General features: G+C 38.9%; 1 protein-coding gene across 1 annotated transcript; it reads right to left on the bottom strand.

Moving 5' to 3' along the window:
- Positions 1 to 470: 470 nt before the first annotated feature.
- On the bottom strand, positions 471 to 26187 carry mettl1 (methyltransferase like 1). Its single transcript, XM_017692799.2, has 6 exons — positions 26003 to 26187; positions 24345 to 24490; positions 20236 to 20420; positions 17233 to 17346; positions 9470 to 9571; positions 471 to 1418 (listed from the first exon to the last, which is right to left on the bottom strand). The coding sequence occupies exons 1-6, from the start codon at positions 26080 to 26082 to the stop codon at positions 1302 to 1304; spliced, it is 744 nt and encodes a 247-aa protein (XP_017548288.1). The 5' UTR covers positions 26083 to 26187; the 3' UTR covers positions 471 to 1301.
- Positions 26188 to 27586: the final 1399 nt, after the last annotated feature.

Genomic DNA, 27586 nt, shown 5'->3' with positions numbered 1-27586 from the left:
GACAGTCAAGCTCAGCTAACTTTTAATAAACATCTGAAAAAAACAGCTCTTTACCTCAGGCCTTCATTATAACTCTACAAACCTTTGGTGTTTATCTGTTTACTCTGATCTGTGTTATATGATTTTAACACTCATAGTTTCTTCTATTGTTAAACTTTATCACCTGACTGTAAAGCCCTTTGAGCTGTGACCAGAATAATAAAAAAGAGCTGTATAATTAAATATTATTACTATTATTGTTATTATAGCTTTCTCAGTCAGTTTAGAACCTTCTACAGCTTTGCTCATCATTCTACACACAATAAGATCTCATGTTCATTTACAGTTTTAATTTGATGATCTGGAAGCTGTGAAGATGTTCTGGATGAGCAGATCTCAATCATTTTACACATTTATCTCAAACCAGACTGGCTCCATATGACTGAGAAGACGTTTAATTTTTATAAAAAATCATTTAAGACACAGGCATGGAAATTGTTCGCTGTTTTATTTTGAACTTAAATTTTCGCTGCCCTGCAAAAAAAATCCACTAAATGTATTAAAAGCATTTAGGATAGAAAAGATGTAACATGGAATTATTTACCATCACTGAGATACTGTACACCAAAAACAGTGCAGTACACTACTAAAAAGATAGTTCTTCAAGGGTTTTTCTTTAGTAAAGAAAAATGGTTCTATGTAGAGCCATGAACACTCAAAGAACCACTGTATTAAGTAGTAATATTTGTAAACATTGGTAAAATGTTTGAGATCGTTGGAGAATGTGTTGTATTTGGTTTTACACAGAACTTTTTTGAAAACATTCTACATAAAAAAAAATAAAATAAATACTGCATAGTCTCCATCAATCTCAAGAACAACCCTTGCAAACCACGTAAACAAACCTTTAAAACATTCTTTGAGTACTCATTGTTCTATATAATCCCCCTCCAAAGAACCCTCTATATAGCGGCAATAACAGTTCTACTATTGTATACATGCATGACACCATAACAATAACAGAACTCTTTTTGGTGCTATATAAAGCATATACAACACCAATTTAAAGAACCATTTAAGCATGCAAACTGTTCTTTCAGTGTTCATGGTTCTATACAGAACCACTGACCTTACCAAATAACCCTTGAAGAGCCATTATTTTAAATAAATGTAGATGGTGCTCCAGTACCAGGTTCTTTATGAGGACGACTGAGAAACCGATGTTACCCAATGTCCTTTTTCAGTTCTGGTCACTCAAAGACAGTTACGTCCTTATTCTGTTCAGACGGTCATCAGATCCATCCTTCCACTGGATGCCAGCGTCATCGCAGATCCTCGACTCTGCGGAACACGGCGAGGTAGTTCTTGCCTCCGTTCCTCTGCACTTTCTTTCCCTCTTCTGTGCATGTTCCCAAACGACTGATGATGACATCGTCCTTCTGCAAAGACAGAAGAAAGTTCATGTCAGCACACAAGACTGCAGTGTCACTCACAGTCTCAGAGCACAGTGAGGGAGGAGAGAGAAATGAGTAAGCAAGGAGGGCAGTGCTGCACAATCAGCACCACCAGCAGTGTTTTCTCTAGGATTTTTTTCAGCAGCGGCGTGCCAGGCCAGACCCGCCCTGCCCACTAAAAGACCAGGTCAAAACCAACCACCCCTCACCCCTCCGGCAGTTTCTTCTGTCCAGCCACTGAAAACCAAGCTCAGACAATTAGTCTTATCTGTTTAATTCAGTACATTTTCTTGCTGTAAGGTTACAAACAAGACACAACATCTTTAACAGTATGTCTCCAATGCTGGCTAGATGGCTAGCATTAAAACGTTATACTTTACTTTATTGATTTACTTTACGCCTTACTGATGACTGGCTCACCTCAGTTCTGATTGTTCACACAATGTTTGTTCGCTACCATAATTCCAAATTAAATTCTGCCCATAAGCAGAACTACAGACTGAAAATTCATATGATCACAACATCTACAGACATCACACAGAAACTAATGTCTGTTTTGCTGAGCAAATGATAAGACTGAGAAGATGGTGTTAAAGTCTGAAGTGTTTGTTTACCCTCAGCAGATTTCTAGATTGTGACTGGGCTGTCACTTTAAGCCTAAACCTTCTGAAAAAAGAGCCTGTGTAATTCAGAATTTTTTTTACTAGTCTTTCATGTGGCACCAAGATACTGGCTGAAAAAAATAATGACATCCACCAGCCTTTAATCACGGCTTCATCTATCAACTCAAGCATACAGTGAGTTTGAGTTATAAGCCAGGTTGGGGGTGGGGGGGGGGAGACACAACAGCTGAACAGCACAAATTATCACAATCAGCCAAATATCACCATCAGCTCAGCATTTAACATCGAATATATGAAATTTACAACGACACGCCCTTGTATACAGAGCTTTATCCACAAGGCTGAAAGATCATAAACAGAATAATATATATACAGCACTAATAAATATGAAAATACTAACTTGATTATAAAAGGCCTTTCTAGAAAAACTACAGTCATGAATTATGTTCCCTTAACATTTCATTTTAACACGACTTCTGTTAATTGGGTTTAAAGTTAGTCTGTATTACAAGGCTATGTCTGAAGCTTCCAGTCTGAGGAAAAAGTGATAATCGTGTTAATTCTGCCAAGCAAGGGCCACTCAACTGCTTGAGGGTGTTTTCGCCAGCGTACTGAGATGCTGCTGATTGGCTAACAGCAGCGTACAGTATCTGCTGGAGAGTTTGGAAGCCTTGGAGTACTGTGACCACATAAACAGTTTAAACAGTATAACTTTAAGGCAAGGCAAGTGTGGCATGTGCCCGTCCCCTGGGACGCGATGACAGCTGTAAGAACCATCAAATCCTGAATGCCGTTGAGGGACAGGAGTGACAACAGGAAGAGGATGTCAGCTGCCAGAGAGGGGACTATGACAGCCCTAAAGAGAAATGATAGCTGGGCTCGGGGCTGTCTTTGCAGGTGTTTTGCCTGGGCTTGGAGTTTGGTCCCATCTTCCTGCCTGCTCTTGCAGCTGTCATCAAGGCCCAGGAAACATGCGCATGTCACAGCAAGTTTATTTACACAGCACCTTTCATATGCTGTGGTCATTCAAAGTGCTTTACAAATGCTGAGTTATAATATTATTATATTATTATAATAAAGAATCATAATCATAATAAAAAATAAAAGGAAAATAGAAATTAGAAAGGTGATTAAAACAGGACTAAACCAATAGATTTTGAAAGAGAATCATTAAATTAAAAACCAAATAAAAAAATTAAATGAGAATAATAAAGTGCTGTTACAGAGGAAAAGGGGCTAGAAATGCCAACCGTGTTTTAACTGATCTGAAAAATGCTAAAATAGGAATGTTTTCAGGTCGGATTTAAAAGTGTCCAGTGTCAAGGCTCTTCTAATGCTAAACTGGGTCCATTTTAGAGCAGCACAGTAGCTAAATGTTGCTTCTCCAAGTTAACTCTTTACCTTCGGCAGAACTAACTGACTGGTTTCATGACCATACATGGCTGTGAGGACACAGAGGTCCAGACCTCAGTAGTTTCAGAAGGGTTTTCACTTCCCTCCATTCATCAGATTATACATAGAAACATAATACGATAACACAGTCTATTCAGGGGTGGAGCTGAAGCTATCTGCAACTGCTTCAGGACGTTTGCAGCGCCAGTCAAGTTTGTGACTAGTGTCTTTGGAAGTTCCTGAAGGGTTTTATTAGTTTCAATGTGGAAAAAGCTATGAAGTCCACAAAACACATGTAGACTGGGTTGGCAAACTCCCATGCTCCCTCAACAGTCTGTGAGAGGGTGAAAAGCTGGTCCATTGTTCCACGGCCGGTGTTCGTTATGGACAATCCATACCTAGCACAGAGGTCCAATAACAATTCACCATTCGGGTTTAGATCGGGCAGGCCGTTCTTCCCAATCATTCCTCTCCAGTGAGAATTGAAGTCTTCCAGTAAGACTATGGCGGCTGTAGCCGGGACCCTTTCCAGAACCCCGCCCACTCGCTCAAGGACGAATACTCTGACCTGTTTGGTGCATAAGCACAGACAACAGTCAAGAGTTTTCCTCTCTGTGATTTTAGTACGCATTGAGGCGACCTTCTTGTCCACCAGGACAAACTCCAACTGCATGGTCGCCAGCCGGAGACTCGTGAGTATCCTCACACCTGTCCAGCACCTCTCACCCTGTGCAACCAGAGTAGGAGAGGGACCAACCCGTATCCAGGAGTTTGGTTCTAGAGCCAACACTGTGGGTGGAGGTGAGCCCAACTATATCTAGTTGTGTATAACTATATCTTTGTGACATGAATATAAAGTTGGACTCACCATTACAGCGCATGGTGGAAGTCCAGCATCTTCTCATGCTGTGATATTCACGTCAGATTGTCAAGCTGCTGCCAAACAGGGGAATGATTAAATTCTCAGGCGGCCTGTGACCTTCACACTAATTTACACTTCATCATGCAAAATTAAGAAGGTGGTAGAATCACACTTCAGAACCGCATGAAGACAGATCAACCTTTCAGTAAATGTCACAGAAAGAGAAGAACTCCCAATACATTCTTCATGGCTCGTCTTACAGAATCATCCTCACTCTGAAATCTGACCTGACTGAATTTAGGACAGTAGCTATTACAAAATAACACTTAACTTCATAATAATAATTAGCTTCATAAACACCATTAACTCCAGATAAAGCACAGTATTACACAAACATCTGAACTAGACTAAATCTCCTTAATACTGTCCTAACTTTGAGATAAACCCCAACAGTGTCCTGACTTCTGTAAAAGCGTCTAGGCAGCTGTGTCAGGCAGCACAGATCATAGCATAGCGACGCTACATTTATTCTTACTGTAAAATGCTGCTTTCACTTGAGATGTTTTTCTTGTCTAACTCTGCATTTTAAAAATCTTAAAGACAGAGAAGAACGTGAGTCTGTTTATTAGGAGGAATAGCGTCAGCGCGGTGGGCTAAAGCTTTTGGGAAATGGAGACAAACAGGGGAGTAGTGATGCTCTGATAAACAGAAGTGGGCGCTCTGACAGTATTCACAACTTACAGTTTATCACATTTTGTTCTAAGCAGCTGTAACTCACATTTAATTATTAACATTACATTTAACTATTCTGATTATGTGTTGACATTTCAGCGGTGTGTGTGTGTGTGTGTATATGGTCAGTTGTTGGGCAACAGACATGACAGTTTATAGTTGGCTATTATTAATAGTTTTGCAGATCTCACATTAAACAGTGAGTGATGAGTGATTCATAACATGAACGTGCACAGAAACTTTTTTTGTGGGGACTGGTGGGGGTACGGTTATAAGTCAGTGTTGGTAAGCAAAAGACCAGAGTCAGTAATGTGTGCTGAATCTCCATTCAGCACGGTGACGAAATCCACAGCAGATTAACACTGTTAAACCTCCAGCGGTCTGCGTGTTCCCCACAAACAATAGAGGCTTTGTTAATTACTGGAACAGTTCGTGGGATAAGCCTGGACTTTTCCAGGGAGATGCCACCCACCCTTGACAGGCGGGGGCTTTTCTTGTAACATGACTCAAAAACTTGACTTGACAATTTCATACATTTTTCAATAGAAAAAAAAAAATTTAATACACAGAAAATTTAATCCAGAACTTGTCCTCAGCTAACCTGCAGACTAATTCAGCCCAGTCATGTATCAAGACCAGCAGGCCTCTATTTTCTGGAACATCTGGAATCCTTTACCCTTCAGCACTCAGAACTTGGCATTCCCCTTTCTTCAAGTAAAAACAATGATGAGTTAACATTAATCTAATTATTAAATGCTTTAACTTGGAATCAAATACATGAAACCTTTCACTCATTTTGGCCTCACCACCATACAAATGAGTCACTATTGTCTGACAGCACAATATTATCATATTTTCCCCAAATACATTGCGTTATTGGTTTAAAGCAATAAACTGAATGAGCCCAACACAGAGGAAACGTACTGTTTATTAAGGTTTTATTACCTTTTAAACTGTTTATTCAAAACACATGCTCCAGTTAGCTGACCATGGTTGCGTTCAAACCCAACAAGACATAGCAAACTGTTTACTTCAATGGAAACACTGGTGCACTTAAAACTCTGTTGTATTGCACAAATGTTGCAACTACAGCAGCCGAGAAGGCCATTCTTGGCATCCTTTTTTGAAGAATTTTCAGAGCCTGATAAACCTGGTCTAAATATGTCTTATAACATCTTCATTTATTGCATACAACAAGGTACGAGGGCTGGATTTGTAGACTACTTTATTAGAACCCATTGTATGCGCTGCTTCGCTAATAAGGCTAAGTTAATATATACATTGCTGCCGTTTGGATAACACCTCTGACACGCCCACCAAACAAGAGAAAAGTCAACTCAAAGCTCACTGCACACTGTTTCAACAAAATATGCCAGTCAACCTGGAAACTGTAGCAAAACAGTGCACAATGCTTTGAGAATGAACACACCCCAGAAGTAAAGAACAAAATTACTCAAAAGCAGGCACTGCTATGCATAAAACATTCAAATGGATGTGACTATCAATGCCAAGCGTGGGCTAAAGGGGTATAAAGCCCGCCAGCATTGGGCTGTGAAGCAGTGGAGCTCTGTTCTCTGGAGAGATGGAGCTCCATCCAATACTGTTGGGATGAGTTGGAGTGATCCAGAACCAACCATCTCACATCAGTACCTGACTCAATAATGCTCTTGTGGCTGACTAATCACTGCAGTAGAGGCTAACACTCTTGGTTTTGGAAGAAATGCTGGTTCAGCAAGTGTCTACAAACATTTGGACACTGCATCAAACCATCAGCTTACTGATTTACTTCTAAGGATTTCTACCAGAAGAATGTCTTGATTTCTGGCCAGACGCCTGAAACCGCTTAACTGAATTGCTGTGTCAGGCACAAAATAAGTGTCTTTCACTGAGGGCTTAGCTGGGATTAGGATAGGAGTTCAGGTGAGGTAAGGGTGGCTGATTTGAATATCAGCTAAATTCACTTTTCTGGCAAAATCATTAGGAATTTATGTTTAGTTTTCCTGGTGAGCGGGCTTTTCTTAAAAGGTCTGAATCAGTTTATAAGATGCTGAAGTCAGCATCAGGCCTCACTCTCAACTTTCCATGAACTTTCCAAGGTGAGGGATGCCCATTCTGACTCAGTTTGATATTCCTTTTTCTGTAAAGTACATTGGTTAACAGCAGAGAAGCAAGAAGAAAACAAGCTTTTCAGCTGATGTTAATGTCATAACAAACAAACATGGTAAACTGGTTTAATGGTGCTAGCAGGGTAAAAACAACAACAACAACAACAAAAACTAATCAGTACATAATTGGGCCAAGAGCTGATATTAGAATATTGCAATATGCTAAATATTTACTGTTCATTTAAACTCCGCAATTTTTGTTTTGCTTTTATTTCACCACTTTTTTGTACAATCATTCTAATCCGTGGTTAGACTGCACACAGCAGAAAAGACTACACTTAATTATAAGCTAAACAGAACATCAACCAATTAGCTACACATTTACAAACTTGGAAAATTTCTAACATAGATCAGTCTGGCAAATAATGCTGGGGAATATGCAAACAATGAAAGATCTGAATAATTTAATTTGAGTAATTTTAGAAGCTAGCCGTGATGGAAATGACATGATCACTATCAGTGAAAAATGGGAGGCAAGTGTTAAGGTTAAAATGCTACTGTGTAACTGTGTAATTGTGATTTCTATCACAATTCGATTGTACCGTCCAAGCTCTGCTTACACAGGTGTGCATCTGAAAATGTCCTGTTATTCAAAACTGACAAGAGAAATCTTTTGGTCACTGTGCTTCTTAGAGGCTAAGCCAAAGAGCTAATGCTAACACCAGCTAGCGTAGTTCACCTAGCCACAGCTACACCTCTGCCTTCTCAATCACGCCCTAACAATGTGTCCTTACAGAAATTTGTGAGCGACATTACATGACACATGTTCATCATCAAGTCTGGCCATCAACAAGCTACTGCTTTGAATCTGCTAACCTTTGAAGAGGCGGGCCTTCGTATATCAGCACTGAATGTCCAAAATGGAGAAATCACTAATTTAACAGCGTCTGATCATGAATCATGACTATAAATAAAAACATAATATAGACTTTGTGATATGCAGTTAGTCAGGACACTGTACTATCTTTACGTTTGGGTTTGTATTGCTTGTTTAGAAGAGTTAGCCAGTGTGCTAACTGCTATGTTAATTTGTTGGCCAACAGCAGCTTTACACATGCCAGATGTCTACACTTCACTACTACAGATCAGCGTGCAGCACTGACATAATTATGTTCACTTTTGTTTTACTGACGGTGAATTAGCCAGCTCGCTAATGATGATGTTAGCTCCTTGGCTAATCACAGCTGCACACAAGGCACCACACTATCACTAACCATGATTGTTATCTATATGATTTTGCTTAAGATCAGTGTGCAGCACTACACTCTCCTGAATATTTATTATGTTTAATATTATGTATAATTATGTATGTTTTTTTTCCCATAACTTTTCAGGGTTAGCAATTTAGCTAGCTTTATGGTTTACCAAAGCAGGATTTTTTCAGGGAGTGTGCTTTCATGAACTTAACAATCTGATCGTTATCAGTTTTCTGCAGTTATCTGATTATTAAGTGGATGTGTGAACAGCACACTCTGATTTCTTAGATTAGGTTAAGGTCTATAAATCTGATTAAGAAATCTGATAAAGATGCTGGATTTGAGCTCCTGTTCTCATTTTCTCGCTCGACCTTAAATGGTGCAGCAGTTTCATACTGGTGTCTGTGGCACTTGAATGTTTACGGCTACACCATTTAAGGTGGAACAGGAAAATTCAGCTTCATGAAGAGCTGAAATTAATGAAAAGGGATGAGGAGGCTGCTCTGTCTGCTGGACAGGTGGACAACATGAACTTCTTTTTGCTGTTTCACCGAACCAATCATTATTTTTTCTCATTTGCTAATTTATGTGATGGCAGCTGGTTAGCTTCTCAGCAGCAATTGTAGTGACTATTGCTAGTGAGTTTGCTAACCCACAGCCAACTTTAGATAAATTACTTGCTGTGCCATTGTTTACTCTAACACTATATCATGGTACATGATCTATACAATGTCTGTGAAAAACTTTGAAACGAATATCTTATCTTAAAAAAAAAAAAAGTTTACCTTGGCAATAAGTATATCTCTACATTTCAGGGGTTAAAGAGCACTGAAGGGAAGGGTGTTTTTGTTTTGCTGTTAAGCTCAAACATCAACAATCATTCTCCAGAATCGCTTAATGCACCTTTAAGTGTTTAACTGGATATTTGGCCTGTATATTTTCTCCCTGATTGTCTGTGATGCAGCGTAACAAACAAATATCTGAATAATGAGTCCAATATTAAAATACTGACACCTGGAAGCGGTCAATATTTAAAAATCTGATAGACAAATAAATGTAAACATACCAGCTCCTCCTCTGACACCCTGCTGAACAAAGGATGCTCTGTGAAGTGCTTCACCATCCACAGGTGCACCTCTTCTACATCTGTGTTTGTGTACACTAAACCCTAAAGGGGAAGAGAGACAGAACACCTGTGTATTAATACGTGAAATATGTCAGCTACTCACAGCTGACACAGACATACATCACACAAAGACATTTACACAGAGATATACTTTCACATCGTTTCAGTCCAAATATTGATTTGGCTGTAGATCGTTCCAAGTTCAAAGGACACATCTGACACAAAAATCAATGTGATTTTTGCTCGGCCTTAAATACTCTGAACTGCAAGTGTTTTACTCACAGAAAAGGACAAAAATAGCTGGAGAGCAAACACAGCAGAGCTTATCGGCAGAGTCATCGGCACTTACTCTGGAGTTAGAGCAGATTGTATTACTAGAAGACTGGATTCATGGAAGCCATAAAGACCCTCAGCTGTCTGGCTGCATCAAACAGGATGAAAATTCACCACTTTTTAAACTCTTCTCCTTTACAGCTGCTGCCAAAAGGTAACACACAAACGTACGTTCAGACAGTCAGAAGAGATTTGTGTTTATTAGAATACTCAGAGCAAACCTGCTTTTACTTTTCCACTTCGTTCACAAAGACGTTCTATTTTCAGACTCAGGAAAACAACAAACATATATAAGAAAACAGATCAGCTAAGGACCTGCTTCACTCAGCAGCCCTGCATCAACTTGCACTTTGGTAATCTGATTTGATGTGAAAAGCCAGGCGTAAACATCTCCAGGACGCATTGTGAGCAGATTACCATTAGATCACTTCTTCCACAATCGGAGGGACACAGATGGATCAACTCTCATAGAAACAGAGTGTGTTTTATTATCTGTACACACTTACAGAGCACTGACTAGCAGGTAGAGGCTGTGCAGACTAGTTGACGCTGCTCGGCAATTACGCTTTAATCTTGATGTCTACTATACGGTGATCACATGATTATGACACTAACAACATGGACATTTAGAAAAGACAGCAGGTGTGAAGCCTGACAATTGAAATCAGTTACTCTTATTCTCACTCCAAATTTCTCTGCTTCTCAGGAGCTCCACCGTGGGCAAGTATGTCGACAGGGACGCCAAGGGTGCACTCAAGTCGGATACAAATTCCGTTGTCCAGATCTCTGGCCGCCTGAAGCAATGCGATCCAGGGCTCACTGGAAAAGGCACAACACGTTCTCTACTTCTCGACCTTCATCACAGATTCGAAGTCAAATTTTTTTTTTATGTCACTTGTTGCAAAGCATTCCCTTTCTCTTCACAGTTAAATCCATTGGTAACAAAGTTACCAATAAAATAAAAAAAAATAAATGAAAATGATGAGAGCAGAACACAATTATCTATCATAATAAATAATTAAACAAACCATTAAAAAAATAGAGGATTTCTCACTGCATTAGTATCTCTCTAACAGGGCTCCATCTCTTATTAAATATATCTTGTTGAATTCTCAATAAGTATGTTATTTTTTCCATTTGGTAGACATCCCCTACTTTTTGGATCCATATTCATCCATTTAATTGTAATGCATTTCAGAGCTACTGTTAGTAATATTCCTAGAAGGTATTTCTTAAAACTTCCCTCTATGCTTTCTGGTATTATTCCCAGCATTGCTACTCTAGGATCTTATGGAATACTCTGCTGAAATACGTCCTTAAGAGCATCAAAAACTTTGTTCCAAAACATCTGTAACTTAGGGCATAGCCAAAATATGTGAGCATGGATTCCAATTTGTGCTCCACAATTTCTCCAAGATAAACTGTTATGTGTTAGACACATCTTCTACACTATTTACGGTGTTCAGAAATATCTGTTGATAAAACTTTCCATTTGAACTCTCGCCAGATGTTTGAATTTGTCACTAGACTTGCTTTGTTGCATATTTTGTTCCAAGTACTCTGTGTTATATCCACATTTAGTTCTGATTCCCACCTCTGCTTTATATTTAAGGAATTATTTCAGTTCATAGACATGAATATTTAATACAGCTTACAAATTATTCTTTCCCCTCCATTCTACTTTTGTAGTTCCATTAAATAATTCTCTAGATGTGTAGGTTTTATACATTTATCGCATTCTTTGTGTGTACTTAAAAAATGTCGCAATTGCAAATATTAAAAAAAAAGTCTGTTGTAGGGAGAGCTAATTCATTTTTCAGCTGTTCAGATGTCAAAGTTACCCATGTCCAAGATCTGATACAGTTTGGTTAAACCACACTCTGACCAACCCTGTATCCAAACTTTTAGGCATAAAGGTTTTCATATGTCCAATACTAGCTAATAGTGAAATTGTCTTGGGCAGCCCGAATACTGATAGCACTTTTTCCCATACCTTAAGGGTGACTGCACTCCATTGTCCCATTTCTTTTATAGGGGTATCCAAAAATGGTAAGACATGAAGAGGCTCTGGACACAGGCTTTTATCGATATTAAGCCAGCATGTACATATATTATTCTGGATACATGTTAAAAAGGGCTTCATCTGTGCAGCCTAGAAATAATATTTTAAGTTAGGCAATTTAAGCCCTCCATCTGATTTGGATAGCTGCAACGTTTAATCCTAATTCTCGGATGTTTACTTTGCCATATGAACTGAGAAATCAATTTATCCAAATTGTTAAAAGTAGACCTTGGAACTTCAATGGGTAACATCTGAAATAAATAAAGCAACCTGGGCAAAATATTCATACGTATACTTTCAATACGGCCTAGCAAAGATAGAATGAGTGTGGACCACCGGTCCAAATCTTTACTAATACACCAAATTATTTTCTTATAATTAGCATCATAAAGATTTTGTACAGAAATTCCATAGTTTCTGTTTTTTCCACATTAATTTTATATCCTGAGCAGTATCTGTACTGTGAAATAAGTTTCTTTAGGTGTGGTATTTTTGTTATTGGTTCTGTCAAGTACAATAGTACATCATCTGCATAAAGGGATCATTTATGCTCTTGATTTATTTAAATTCCTTTTATATTATCATCATCTCTGAAAAGCTGTGCTAGTGGTTCGAAGTGCAAACAGAAGGGGCGAGAGTGAACAGCCCTGTCTACACCCACGCTCTAATGTAAATTTCTCTGACCTACACCCGTTAACTCTGATGGTGGCCAGTGGGTCTGAATAGTGTGTTTGTATCCAATTTATGAAGTAAGGGCCAAAAAAATTTTTTGAAACAAATATTGCTATTGATACACGATCAAATGCTTTTTTGGCATCCAATGATATAATTATTGCTTCTTTTTCTTTATCTTTTTGATAGGACATCATATTAAGTAATCTTCTGATGTTATCTCCATAGTATCTTCCTGTCACAAAACCAGTCTATCCAATCAAGATGGATAATTTGGGTAATAATCTTACTGACATTTCTAGCTAAGATGTTAAAATATGCAAATCTGCATTCAGTTGTGATATAGGCCTATAGGACAGGCATGCAGTAGGGTCTTTGCCCTCTTTATGTATTACTACTATGGTTGCTTCTTTCTAGGAAGGGGCTAAAACTTTAAAATCAAGTGCATGTTTGTATGCTTTTAATAACAGAGAAGACAAAATATCTTTAAAGGTTCTGTAATAATAATTAATAAATAATACTAATTCATTAATAAATCAATCTGGTCCTGGGCCTTCATTGTTTTTCAGATTCGATATCACCTGCTGAATTTCCCATTGCTCTATTGGTTCATCCTTTTCTTGGCCATTGATTCTGCTAGAATGTTTCAAGTTGCATGTCCTCAGAACAAGTATCAGAGTTTTTGTATAAACATTTGTAAAATTCTGCAAACAATTCTGCTATCTCATCTGATTTAGTACAACATTTAGTATTCTTAGACTTCATTTTCTGCACTATGTTAGATGATTATTGCTTTTTCAATCTAAATGCCAATAATCTACTTGCTCTGTTATGCATATTCATAATATTGCTGGTTTGTAAATCTTAAGCTTCGCTCAACCTTCTCTGATAACCTGTTAAGTTTGCATTAAGAGCTTTAATAAGACTAGTCGAAGTGGTTGTTTATGTTGCTTTTCTAAATCCTTAATTTTGTTCTCTAATTTCTCCTGTTTGGCATTCTTTTTTCTGTTATGATAAAAATGGTAAATTCTTTATTGTTAAGGAGAGACACATTAAGTGTCCACTGCTTAGAGGATGGTCTATGGCTTATATGCCACTTGAGTTCTCATTTACATGCACACACACAAAAAAAACTCTATGCAGCTCTGACTTTGGCGTGAAAAAGTAATCAATTCTAGAATAAGACGTGTGCCTACTTGAAAAGTATGTAGAGTCCGTATTTCTTGGGAATTTGCTTCTCCAAACATCCACAAGGCCCAACTTGAGAGATTAATATTTAAGCATTTTACTCATTTTAGAGAGGGGAGTTTTCAATTCAGGTTGTCTATCCATACGTTGGGACAAAACACAGTTTAAATCCCCTCCCATCAATAAAAATCCAGTGCTATATTATATTGTGAAAAATTATTTTGATAAATCTAGGTTTATCTTCATTCCGTGCATATACATTTACAAAGAATACTTCAGTGCCATCTATTAACCCATTTACCAGTATATATCTCCCTTCAGTGTCTTTAAGTATTAATGTTCATGTGACATTTATTTGTCCATGTATCAGGATGGATACTAGGGGTGGGAATCTTTAGGCACATCATGATTTGATTACGATTCAGAGGGCTGCGATGCGATTACAAAATGATTAGCGATGCATTTTTTTTCTACGCAGGATTTTTATTTTCCTTCTGTCTGAGGACTTGGTAGTCTTAAAGCAAAGTATTTGTAATGATCCATAATGCATTTACTTCCAATATCTTCTATTAATAAATCAAGTGGAAGTGATGCGGCAAGTGAACTGCTTTTGTTTGGAGCACAAGAGACGCTGCTGCCACTCATCTGCGATAAAATGTGCTGTTATGGTGAAATAAAATCCTGTGGAAGTGGATGTTCACGCAGCACGTTACAGGCGTCCTGCCTGTTATCTTTAATGATTTTATAGCTTTGGTTTTGGTCTCGTTGTGTCAGTAAAATATTTTTGAGAATAGACGCTGAATCTCTAAAGTGTGCAGTATGGCGCTAAAGCCCTGGTTCTCAATGACTGACAACTGCCGTGCAGATTACTGGTCATAGAGCAACAAAGTCTCTCCGCGCAAGTAGCTACGAAAAGGCAAAGGGATTAAGAAGAACACTTAGAGACTAATGGACTTATCCGCATATGCAAGCACAGTTGGTTTTCTGGCATGTTAAATCTGCAACGAGAGACTGTCTCTCTCTAAAAAGTTGTGAAGATGAAGTCGCTTCTCTTTCAAATTTTCCTGTTACAGCAGTTACATTCAGCACCTCTTGCAGAATTTAAGGTGGAACGTGAAAATTCGAATGAGAAGCGACTTCAGCTTCGTAAAACAGCTGAAGGTTGAGAGACATTTTACAAGAAACTGTTCTAGTTTTGAGGAAACATTTCCTAAAGGAGGAAAGCGGCTATAGCTAAGCTAAAAGCAGAGCAATGTAAGCCTGTGTTTTTGTTTATATTTTTAGCCTATACTAGGATATTTACACATACTAAGACATACTGGACATTAAATTATGTGGCTGCTGAGGTGGTTTGACTTTGCTGAAAGGACAAAATGTCTCTTCTGAACATCTGCGTTGTGACTCCTGATCTAACCCAGCTTTTAATGCAGAGGGTGCTGGTTGGATTTCTCGCTCATCCATGCGTGGTGTTGTTATGTGCTGCCACAGACTGTCCGGGCGCTTCACTTAGCCACTTCTGAGTTCTGTCTTTTACGTTCCGTCAACATTACGTTATAAATTAAATAGTCAGAAAATCGATTTTTGACATTTCTGAATCGATTCATAATTGTTCACGATGCATCTAAGAATCGGGTTTTGCCCTAAGAATCCTCTTTTCCTCCCTGATTGATGTGAAGAACAGTACACTTACTTTAAGCTTATGTTCATTATCAGAGAGATGGGTTTCCTGTAGAAGTGCTATCTGACAATTCAGTTGCTTTAATTGGTTTACAAGTTTCTTTCTTTTGATAGAGCTATGAATACCTTTCACGTTATAGCTTATAATTTAAAAATGAATTCCATTGTTTATATTTTAGAGGCTGTGTCTTGATCTATTAGAGATGGACATCTATAATTGTGGGTATACTTTCTTGCTAAGACTGAATAATTTATAATTTAAAAAAAATAATAAAACACATGTTCAGTCAATAGAAGTCCGTTTAAAAATCTGGGTAAGGAAAAACTAAGGTGGTCTAATTATCCTTGGGGGAACATTAGGATCAGAACAAGTAAAACAAAAACAAAAAAAAAACAGTTCAAGTTTGAATTCGCTGCCATGCTTAACAGGGAAATGGGGTTTAGTCCAGGCCTGCAAATTTAGCAGGCTATAAAGGGCACAGTCTAGGTGGAGTTTGACTGTACTTAGGTGTGATATAAGATATAAGAGGTACCAGGCATCACTCAGACCCCTGCAGGATATCTTACATGCAAGACATACAACAAAACAGCATATAAAAATAAAACCATTCACTCAACATTTTTTTCTGGGAGTCCTGTAAGTGTCTGGCCATAAGTTCAGAAGAAAGTGTCTAATGGATGACGTATGGCACATACCCGCACTACTCCTCGAGGGTACACAACCAAAATAATAATGATCCTGTCCCCACCTGGAAAGTTTCAACACTCCACAGGGATGGATCACACACACCATCATCTGTGTACGTGTGGTTACTATTCTCTTAACGCGGGTAAGAAAAGTGTTCCATTACTTCTCCGTCTCAGAACTGATTTCCTTCTGAACATACTTCAAAGGAACTCGAGGATCCAGACATTCCTTTTCCTCATTTTTGTATGAGATCCGCACTCGGGCAGGGTAGAGGAGGCCAAAACGAACTTCCTGTCATCCCCGCAGAATGTTCCTCATTCTGCTCTGCTCTGGCTTTGGCGATGCTAGAGGTGTAGTCCGGGAATACAGCTATGTGCCTCCTGCTGTAGCTTAGAGGAGCTCTGTCTCTGGCTCTTCTCAGGACCTCCAGGTCTCAATCGTAATGCAGCGTGGCGAGTATGACTCGTAGCTTGTCCCCTGGTTTCCATTGGACAAGGCTTCGATGTGACCGGTTGATCTTTATATCTCAGTCCATCTGTAGTACTTTAAGAAGTTTGGAAACTTCTGGGAGAACTTGAGTGTGGTTTATCATCCACACCAACTATCCGTATATTCCCCCTTCCCATTCTGCCCTGGAAAAATTCATTCCACCACAGACCCAAACATAGCTGAACACCACAGTACAGGTCTGATTCTAACCGACTGTTGCTCTGAAACAAGTGTAGATGAGTTAAAGTGAAATAACTGACAGAAAGCCATAATCGAGTCTGTTCTGTGGTGTATAAGTGTCTCTGAAACAGGCAAACAAAAACCATCGTTTTTAAGCCAGCATTTTAGATAAAGGGATAAATGCTACAGCAAGACTTTCTCACTGACACAGAGCTGTAAGCACTAAAGTGATGCCAAGCGTGATTAATGTGAAACAACTTTCACCAGCAAAACCTATGAAAAAAAGCAGTAATGATTGTAATGAGCTCAATCCCACTATAGGCATCACATGACTGTGGAAAAATCATTAACCTGCTGCCATGCGCCATCATCACTAAAGAGCCCAGCGTAGATCCGTTCATGTTCTCTACTTACCCCAACTCTGAGCGTGTAGGCGTATTCAGCAAGTAATGTGGGGCTGATGATCCTCCACTTATGCTTCGTTTTCTTGAAGTGTGGATCCGGAAACAGGAAGAACATCTTGCTGAGCTGCAGAAACATAAACTGAGCAGTTTTTATTTACTTCAGGTTCAAGACAGCGCTGCGAACTAACCTCACATAAACATGTTAGGTGTCCTGAAAAGTTTAATGAAATGTTTTTTTTTTTTTTTTTTTATCAAAGTCTTTTTATTGGAGTTTTACAATAGGCAAAAAACAAACAATCCCACTCCCAAGTTCCACCCACATCCGCCCCGCCCTCAAAATCTTGTACACTGTGCAATATTTATATAAGACTAAGACACATAGCATTTCCAGATAAAAAAGAAATATAAAAAAAAATGTGCAAATAATATTACTTATTATGTGTTCAGATTCTCAACTTCCATATTCTCCAGGAAAACTAAGAAGGGCTGCCAGATTGCATAAGATTGCTGTACAGACCCTTGAAGAACATATCTTCTCAAGCTTGAGATATTGCATAATCTCTTTGATCCATTGAGAGTAGGTGGGGGGGATGAGGATCTTTCCACCTAAACAGTATCAGTCGCCTGGCTAATAAAGTGCAGAAGGCTAACATATTGCCTTTATATGTACTCAGATGAGAGTCTAATGGTAAGACACCAAATAATGCAGTATAAGGGGAATAGACTATTGGGGTTTCTAAAATTCTTGAAAGAGTATTGAAAATAGACTGCCAAAATTGATATAGTTTTGGACATGTCCAAAACATGTGTAATATATTAGCAGTATCTTGTTTGCACCTATCACATGTTGTATCCAGATTTGGTTTAAATTTAGCCAGTTTTGCTTTACACCAATAAAGTTGATGAACTATCTTAAACTGTATTAAAGAATGTCATTGACAAATGGATGAGTGTATTCTTCGAATAATTCTATGCCACATATCTCCTGGGATTTGGTCATTCAGATCTTCTTCCCACCTGCTTTTGAGATCATTTAAAATTGTCTGGTTGTGTGAAATAAGGAGATCATATATCCTACCTATACCTTGTCTAGAGTCTATCCCGAGTTTTAAGATGAGATCTAGTAGTGAAATAGGAGGGTTTAAGGGGAAGCAAGCAATGTTACAAAACTTTGCAGCTGTAAATAGCTGAAAAAATTTGTCCTAGGGATTTTAAATGTATTCACCAGTTGTTCAAAGGATGCAAAATGTTTATTTATATATAGATCCTTTATTGATGAAATTCCATTCCTAGACCAGATATTAAATACTCCATCTACCACTGAAGGGGGAAACCTATGATTTTTTAAATATTGGAGTATGAACTGAAGCACCTAAAAGAGCAAACGCCCGTTTAAACTGGTTCCAAATTTTAACTGATTGTATAATAATAGGATTTTTGCTGTAGTAAGAGATAGGCTTTTCCCACGGGAGCCTGGAGCACAATAATGCTGGCAAGGAGGTGGAGTTGGAGGGGGAATTTTCCAAGATTACCCACTTAGGGGTGTGAGACTCCCCTATATTCTCCATCCAGTACAGCGAATTTCTAATATTGGCTGCCCAGTAATAAAATCGAAAATTCGGGAGCGCCATACCACCCTGGAATTGAGGTTTTTGCAATATGCACGTCCGTGTACGTGGAGTCTTTTTATTCCATATGAAGTCTGAAATTAGTGCATCCAAAGATCTAAAAAAAGAACTGGTTAGGAAAATGGGAAGGCACTGAAATAAATATAAAAATCTAGGTAGCACATTCATCTTAACTGTATTGATCCTTCCACATAAAGAGAGGGGTAATAAGTGCCACCGTTTGAAATCCTGTTTTAAGCAGGATATCAGGGGAAGAAAGTTCAATTTATAGAGATCTTTGAAGTTGTGCGTAATCCATATTCCCAGGTACCTAAACTTCTCTTTACTAATTTTGAAAGGGGCTAATCTATAGTGGATGCCTTTGCCAGTGTCATTAACTGGCATCAGTTCACTTTTAGAAGGATTTATCTTGTAGCCAGATATTTTCCCAGATTCACCTAATATTTCTAACAACCTAGGAAGGCTCTTCATAGGATCAGAGATGTAAAGTAATAAATTGTCAGCATGAAGTTATAATTTATGCTCCTAATGAAATAGTTTTAATTGACTCTTAAGAGATAATATCAGGTCACTTCTTGAAAGATAAGAGCTTAAGTAGTTAAAACACTGCTGCACGTTTCTCTTATATAGAAATTAAACTGCAGTTTAACCTACAGCAGTTATTTTAGCCCCGCCCATTCAGCATACAGCAGTTTAGCTCCACAGTGATCATGTAAAAGACTCAATACAGTTAAGTGCTCTGAACTGAACTGTTCCCCCTCCCTGTATGAACAGGGGGGAGACATAGCACCAGTTAACTTGGAAATTCCCCTTTTAAGAGTGTTTATTAAATCTGACTGTTGAAGCACATGCGGTTGGAGATCAGCAGCTTCTCATACTCATACCGGTTACTTATCTATTAGCCAAATAAATAACTGCGTGTTAAGACAGATAAACTGCAGGATAATTACTGGGTACAGTCGGAGCCGCAGGCCGTGTCTAAGGCTCTGCTTCACAAGGTGGAAAAACCACCATGCTTTAATTAAAGTCTTTCACTTAAAAAAACAAAAAAAAAACAAAAACCCACACACAGTCTGAGATGTTCTGGAAATAGAACAGTGAGTCTATATCAGGATATTTTCCAGTGTATATATGTGCCAAAGGCAGCGCACATATTTAATCGCTCCATTCTGACAGGCTGGATTCTCTCAGCACTGCCACAATTAAAATGTCCTGAGCTTTTTGTTTTTATCACACCAGCTTTGGCATCCACTGCTCACGAGTATAACCTTCTAATACATTTTTTTTTAATGCTTTAGTTGACCCAAAGACACACCAACCATGATTTCACAGATTCAGGTTTCTTTAAAGCCAAACTGGCCAAAGTTTGACAATGTGTCACCCACCTGTCCTTTAGTGAAGAAGTTAGGAAGGTACTTCATAGCATTGCTCCGGAGGCAGGCGATGTTCTGGTACTTTCCAGGCTCAGCAGCTCGAAGTGAGCGAATGCGGTCCTGTACGTAGTCTGAAACTTTTACCCGAATCTCCAGACCCAGAATCAGCTGATCTGGGAACAGAGGTGATAACTCCACTGCAGAAGAACACAAAGATGGTTTAGAGTGACCACACAGGATTTATCCCACCATAAGAACACACGTTGCTGCATCAGCAGAGAACACAATTACTATTTTTTTAATTCAATATTTATATTGCTGTTTGCGCATATTTGCTCATATCACTGTTAAGATCACTGTTAGTAAAATCAAACTAAAATAATTTTTAAAAAAAACACGTCTCTAACATGCAACATTCACAAAATAATTGCTATTTTATCTATAACGTCCTTTGATGTTACATATGACATCATTGACCTGAGAGGGTTAAAAGGCCCATATGCTACTTTTTTGTATTTTATTTTTCAACCAATGTTTGTTCAAGTTTGTGTACCAAAAACATAATTCATAATTCAAGTCTTACTTCAACTCTACATGTTCTTTTTCCAGCCTCTCTTTATCCCGAACAATTAAACAAGCTGTTTTTGTTACTGCCTCTTTAGAACAGATTTATGTCAACTTTGTTCTGATTGTCAATCAAAAAGCAGTCCAAGGTGAAACACTCCTTAGAACTTCAGCATAAAATAGCAGGGCTAAACTTCTGTAGGTTAAATGGGCGGAGCTAAACTTTCCATCAGCAGCACCTGATTTAACACAATGAAGTATTGATTAGATAAAGCAGATATTTGATAATAATTACAAATTAAACTGGACTGCAAAAAGAAAAGAAATTGTGGTCAAAATAACATCAACATGCATAAAATCACTGTTTAATGTATAATTATCATTGTTATTAACAGTAGTAATAGTAGTAGCATTTTCAAACAGATAAATGGCTACTGAAATATCATTTTGTGACATTTGGACACTACTGTATGTAAATGCACCTAATGAGAAGGACTGCCCAGAAGGATATTTTTGGACAAATAACGCATCATCAAAATCAGCCTAATGTACTTTAAAGCTGCAGCATGTGAGATTTAAGGGGATCTATTAGCAGAAATGGATTACAGAAACAAAACTGTGTGTTTATTAGTGTATAATCAGCTGTAAGTATGAATCCTTGGGTTTTCATTATCTTAGACTGAGCCCTTCATATCTACATAAGAAATGGCTCCTCTTAAAACAGAGGCCGCCATGTTGCGGCTTCCCGTTTTATGTAATCCAACGAGAACAGCACAAACTCTGGCTCTAGAGGGAGCCTTCTATGCTTTTACACTGAAGCAGCAGCTTGAATTTGGTGGTGCTGTAGCTCTGGTTGGAAGACATAGAAAAAAGAAGAATCAGTGGTCACTGCCAGTGCTGGCTGACCATTTTGTGTTGTGAGAAGTTTGAGAAGTTTTGACAAATTGAGGAACAAACTTATTATTTAGCACAAGAAAAAGCAAGGGAGGATGAATCCTCACCGTCAAAGAAGAGAAAACATGAAGAAGCAAAACAAAATCGGGACAGACAACTACTACATGCTTTGAAAGGGAGGGGTGAGGGAAGGATTCAGCCGGGTGCAACGTGCAAGCTCGCCACTAGATGGCACTAAATCGTCATACACACTACTTCTTTAATTGATGTATCTATTAAATCAGCGGGTCCCCGTCCTGGTGACCCACAACTGTGTACATTGTTGTGTTCTGTCTCACTGAGCTTACCTGATTCAACTCATTTAACTGATTAACAAGCACCTGGGGAGCTGAGTCAGGTGTGCAGAGCAGAGAAAATACAAAAATGTTCAGAGTATTAAGTCACCAGGACTAGGATTGGAAACCCTTGTACTAAGTTACACCAGGGCCCAATCTTATTTCACCCCTTGCCCGTAACACTTAGCCCTACCCCTCTGTTTCATGCATTCACGTCTAGGGGTAGGGTTGTTCTGACTGTTGTTGAGATGGAGGGGTAGGGTGAAGTGTTATGGCTATTTGGACCTTGAAACTGAGATTTTTCAGAGGCTCACTACAAATGGAGTGTTATGAGAAAATTCCGAGAATGCTATGTGAATCATCGGCAAGACTGGTGCACAAGCAACCAAAGCGACACATACATGTAAGTATTTCTCTTTTAAAAAGCCGTTGTATTGCAAGAACCATTGTGGTATACCTGAGGTTGCTGCAACATTTAAGGTGGAACGGGAAAATTCGATCCTGAAGCTGGCAATTAGAAAGCTAACTTCAGCTTCATATCACCAAAGAATTCTTGGTGGTGATAATAAATAATTGCCCCCTCTTTTAAGGCGTATGATGCCCTAAATATATTTAAGCAGTGAGAAGTGAGAAGCTGAACTTTCCCCTCCTCTGCTGTCCTACAGACTGGCAGGGTCGCTTGCAGAGCAGCGCTAGTAGCTATTAATGAAGTGATGTAGTTTTTTGTTTGTGCTCTTTTTTAATTCGGTGACTCGTTTGATTGATTTATGCGTAAAACAGAGGTTGTGAATGAATCGCGACTGCCCATGTTTTTCAGTCTCCTTTGGATAAACGGCAAATGTTAGTGTGATATACCATTATTGCTATAGTATAGAGATACAACAGGAAAACACATCCTGATTATTTTTTCAGGCTGTTTTAAATACGATTCACCTGTCCTGTCATGTGACACACAAGTGAGATCACCACAGCTGGAGGGGGCATATTGGAAATGTCCAGAAAACCTTGTCTCGTCTGTTTACGTAAAAGTTGCTGACGACAACTGATGACATATCCGTTTCTTGAAGGGTTGTACCATTTCATACGGGCAAGATTTGAACCACTACCCCTTGTAACTCAGTTTCAAGGGGGAGGGTTACACTCGAAAACAAGGGGTAGGGGTAACAATAATAAATGGGATTGGGCCCAGGAATGTTGTACTTAAGCCTGTGTCAACAGCTGCCCCTAGTGGCTCCATGTGGACCTACAGGAGCAGAAAAGCTGCAGCAGTGAAAATAGATTAAAGTGACTCTCCAAAGCGAAGCAGGAGTCTGTCCTTCTACAGTTTACTGATATTCAGCTCACAGCTTATTATAAATGTTTTTTCTCATCTTTAAATACCTCAGCATGCATAACAACAACCTTTACCACAAAAAAACGCAGAGCTACACACATATACATTATGGGACAATTATTTTAACATATTTTCGGTAATAACATTCTTTATAGGCTCTCTTCATTAGTATTTATGGTTTTGGTCAAAATTAATGAATAATGAATAATCAGTAAGTTATGAAGAATTTTTCAGCCTTGACTGCTTTCTAACTGAGGCAAAATACAGGCCAGCCAATCAGAAGAGAGCTTATTTACCTATCTCAGAAGTGACAGTAACAAAAACAGCCTGTATAGTTCTAAGGGAGATTAGAAAATGGGCATATAAAATAAATTACAACTGTGTTTTGGCATGTGAAGCACAACATAGATTTGAGATAGAAAAAAAAAAAAAGACAAGGAAAAAGTGCACTATAGGCCCTTTAATTACTCTGCTAATAAACTAAAATAAGCTTTAAAGGGCCAATATCATAGAAAAAAAATTTTTTCCCCCACTTTGTTTAAAATACCAATTCAGTGTTGTATGTAAACACTGTTAGACTCTGCAAGAGCAAAATGTACCATCATTCAGAAAAGCATTTGGCTCACATACAGAACCCTAAACTCCGTTTCTGTGATGTCACAAAACCCACCTCTTCAATATCCTACTGTTCCACCTACAGCAGTTCAGAACCACCATTTAAGCTGAAGTTAGAACAAGTGTTTCAACTTGGACTGCTTCTGTGTGAGGCACAATACAGGCCAGCCAATCTGAAAAAAGCTGATTTACATATGTTAGTCTAACGGAGCAGTGACAGACAGTCTGTTCAGTACCAAGTGGATAAAGAGAGGTTGGAGGTTTGCAGGTAGATGTGAATTATGACTGATTTCGTGCAGAAATGTTATTGTGGACAGTAAAAAATGTAATTATATTTATTAACTCAGCTAGTAAACTGCTTCAGAGAGAGTGGCAGGTACCGAGCAGGCCGCCGTATCCACAGCCGATATCAGCAAACTCCACTTGAGCTTTTCCTTTATCCAGACCGGTTCCGTCTTCTCCATGAGGTGGGCTAAAATACTGGGGGTAAAGCTGTGACCAGTCCATCTCCTCTGGACAAACTGGACTGAAACGGAAAACAGGAAGTGTATGAGCACATACAGTGTTTATGCTTTGAGCTCTGTGCTAACCACCACCAATAATAATAATAATAATAATAATAATAATAATAAAACTCTTTAAAAGATGTTTTTCAGTAAACAGAATGGCTCTATTTAGAACCATGAGTTCTATATGAAACTATTTTGCATGCAATGTATTTCTTCTTCTTCTTTCGGCTGCAGATCATCTGCCTCCATCTTGCCCTGTCCACTGCCTCCTCTACTTTTACAACAACCATCTCCATGTCCACCTTCACTACATCCATAAACCTTCTCTGAGGTCTACCTCTTCTCCTTCTACCTGGCAGCTCCATCTCCAACATTCTTTGACTAATATATCCACTATTCCTCCTCAACACATGTCCAAACCATCTCAACCTGGCCTCTCTGGCTTTATCTCCAAACTGCTCCACCTTCACTGTCCCTCTGATCTGCTCATTTCTAATCTTGTCCATCCTTGTCACTGCCAAAGAAAATCTCAGCATCTTCATCTCCGCCACCTCCACCTCAGCCTCCTGTCTTTTAGACAGAGCCACAGTCTCCAAACCATACATCATAGCAGGACGCACTACTGTCTTGTAAACCTTCCCTTTCACTCTTGCTGCTATCCTTCTGTCACACATCAGCCCTGACACCCGTCTCCACCCACTCCATCCTGCCTGCACCCTCTTCTTCACCTCTTTTCTACACTGTCCATTGCTCTGGATGGTTGACCCAAGATATTTGAAGTCATCCACCTTTACGACCTCTACTCCTTGCGTCTTCACCTTTCCACCTGCCTCCCTCTCATTCACACACATGTATTCCGTCTTGACTATACTGACCTTCATTCCTCTCCTCTCCAGTGCAAACCTCCACCTCTCCAGATTCTCTTCCACCTGCTCTCTACTCTCACCGCAGATTACAATGTCATCTGCAAACATCATGGTCCATGGAGCCTCCTGCCTGACCTCATCTGTCAACCTTTCCATCACCATTGCAAATAAGAAGGGGATCAAAGCTGATCCCTGATGTAACCCTACCTTCACCTTGAAACCATTTGCATGCAATGCATTTAATTGCATTAAATGTTTTTTTCAGACTGATAGAGAATGTTTTCCATATGATTCTATCCAGAACCTTCTTTAAAATGGTTCTCCAAAGCACCCAAAAGAGTTCTTCTATTGTTATGATGTCAAGTTTGTAACAGTAGCATAACCCTTTCTGGAGCTATGCAGAACCATATACTACACTGTCCATCAATCTGATAGAAACACTCCATTTACTAAAGAACCACCTTTTAAAAAGTGGAAATAACAAATAAAATGTAAATGTCTTGTTCGAGACATTGAATTTCAATCCTTATGCACATTTTCCGTTCTACCTTAAACGGTGCAGCTGTTTAGCCTGGCGCCCGAGGACTGTGTTCCACTTAAGGTGGAACGGAAAAGTTCGCATAAGGTTTGAACTTCAGCCTCGTTCGTGCGGTTTAAACTTACTACTCGAAAGTGTGGTCGGCCATCGGGTTGGAGTGAGCCCTCTGCCGGTAATAGCGCTTCTGCGGCATCGAGATGCTCATCTTTAATGTTATAAGGGATCGATTAAGATAGACTACCTAAAGACAACAGTCCAAAAACTCACACAAACAGCATGGAGTGCTCACATGCAGGAATAAGCACAGAGACGCATGCTTTTTACGTCATCGTAAAAAAACAGTTTCTGATTGGGCGAGTAATGATAAACGACATGACATTGTGACTTAAAAACTACATTTCCCAGCAGCCCACGCTAGGAACTCTCAACCTTTGGTGAAAAAGGAAATTAAATTAAATAATAATATTCATAATCCTTCAGAATTAAGTGAGATGTAAACAGATGGATTCAGAGTGATTTGGTATGAAATAGTTCAGATTTCTTTACAGTGACGGTGATAGGAACCAGGGGTTGCCATGACTACAACACAAATATAGACATTTTATTTACTATCCAAAACCACCAGTGAACCTGCACGCGTCTTCTTAGTTTTAAATGGAACGCTGATGACGGGAAAACAGTGGAAAAATCAGTAAATTGGACTGTGAGTGGAAAATGAGCGATGATGAGTGGACCTTGTCTAATACTGCGCTTAACCGCCATTGGACCGCCCGGAAAACGAGCTTTGTCAATAGCGGGCCAACGGTGGACGACTGTCCTCTCGCTGTCAGGGACATTACATACATAAATTTGATTAATTGACGGTTTATAGTAAGAAAAAGCATAAATACATCTATGTGTGCTGCGTTGTTCCAAAATACAGCTCAAAGTTTGTTTGATCATCGTCTTTCTAACCACAGCTTAAAATAGAAGAAGGAAATTGCATCAATAAAATCAGTGCTCAGGATAGGGAGGAAGGTCTAGATGTGTCCTCTACCGCATTATTTCCATAGAAAACACACAAATGCAGGCGGTCACTGTCAGAAAAAACAAACTTTACATGAAATGAAAACACTTCTGCTGGGCTCAAATGTTGAAAAATAAAAACACGTAGATGGATTTGATATGACAGCGATAAAATATGGATGCATAAACATACATTAAAATAAAGAGCTGTGGCCTTACGGTCTGTAAGGAGTAATACTGAATGCGTCCTCTAGGTGGAACTCCAGGCTAAGCTGGGTGAACAGTTGCTTCCAAAAGTGTATTAAAGAGCTCCTGCGCTGGCTCGCTGTAATTTATATATATATATATATAACACTGTTAAGGTATTCTTAAGTAAAGGAAATGGTTCTATGTAGGACCATGAGCTCTATATATTACACTGTTAATGTATTCTTTAGTAAAGGAAATGGTTCTATGTAGGACCATGAGCTCTTTATTTTGGTGCCATGGTCGTATATAATCATGTACAACACGACCTCCAACAATCTAAAGAACCATTTCACCATGCATGTATAACCATTCCCGAATAACCGAATGTAGAACCATTCGCTTTACTGAATAACCCTTATGTCGTATTTTATTTAGAAGTATTTGAATATATGTGGTTTATGGTACTACACAAGAACATATCCGTGAAGAAATGAAAAAGCAACAGACACCGTGCA

This window comes from Pygocentrus nattereri, chromosome 21, assembly GCF_015220715.1.
Source record: "Pygocentrus nattereri isolate fPygNat1 chromosome 21, fPygNat1.pri, whole genome shotgun sequence".
NCBI lineage: Eukaryota > Metazoa > Chordata > Actinopteri > Characiformes > Serrasalmidae > Pygocentrus > Pygocentrus nattereri.
This window is presented reverse-complemented; position numbering and strand designations above follow the sequence as displayed.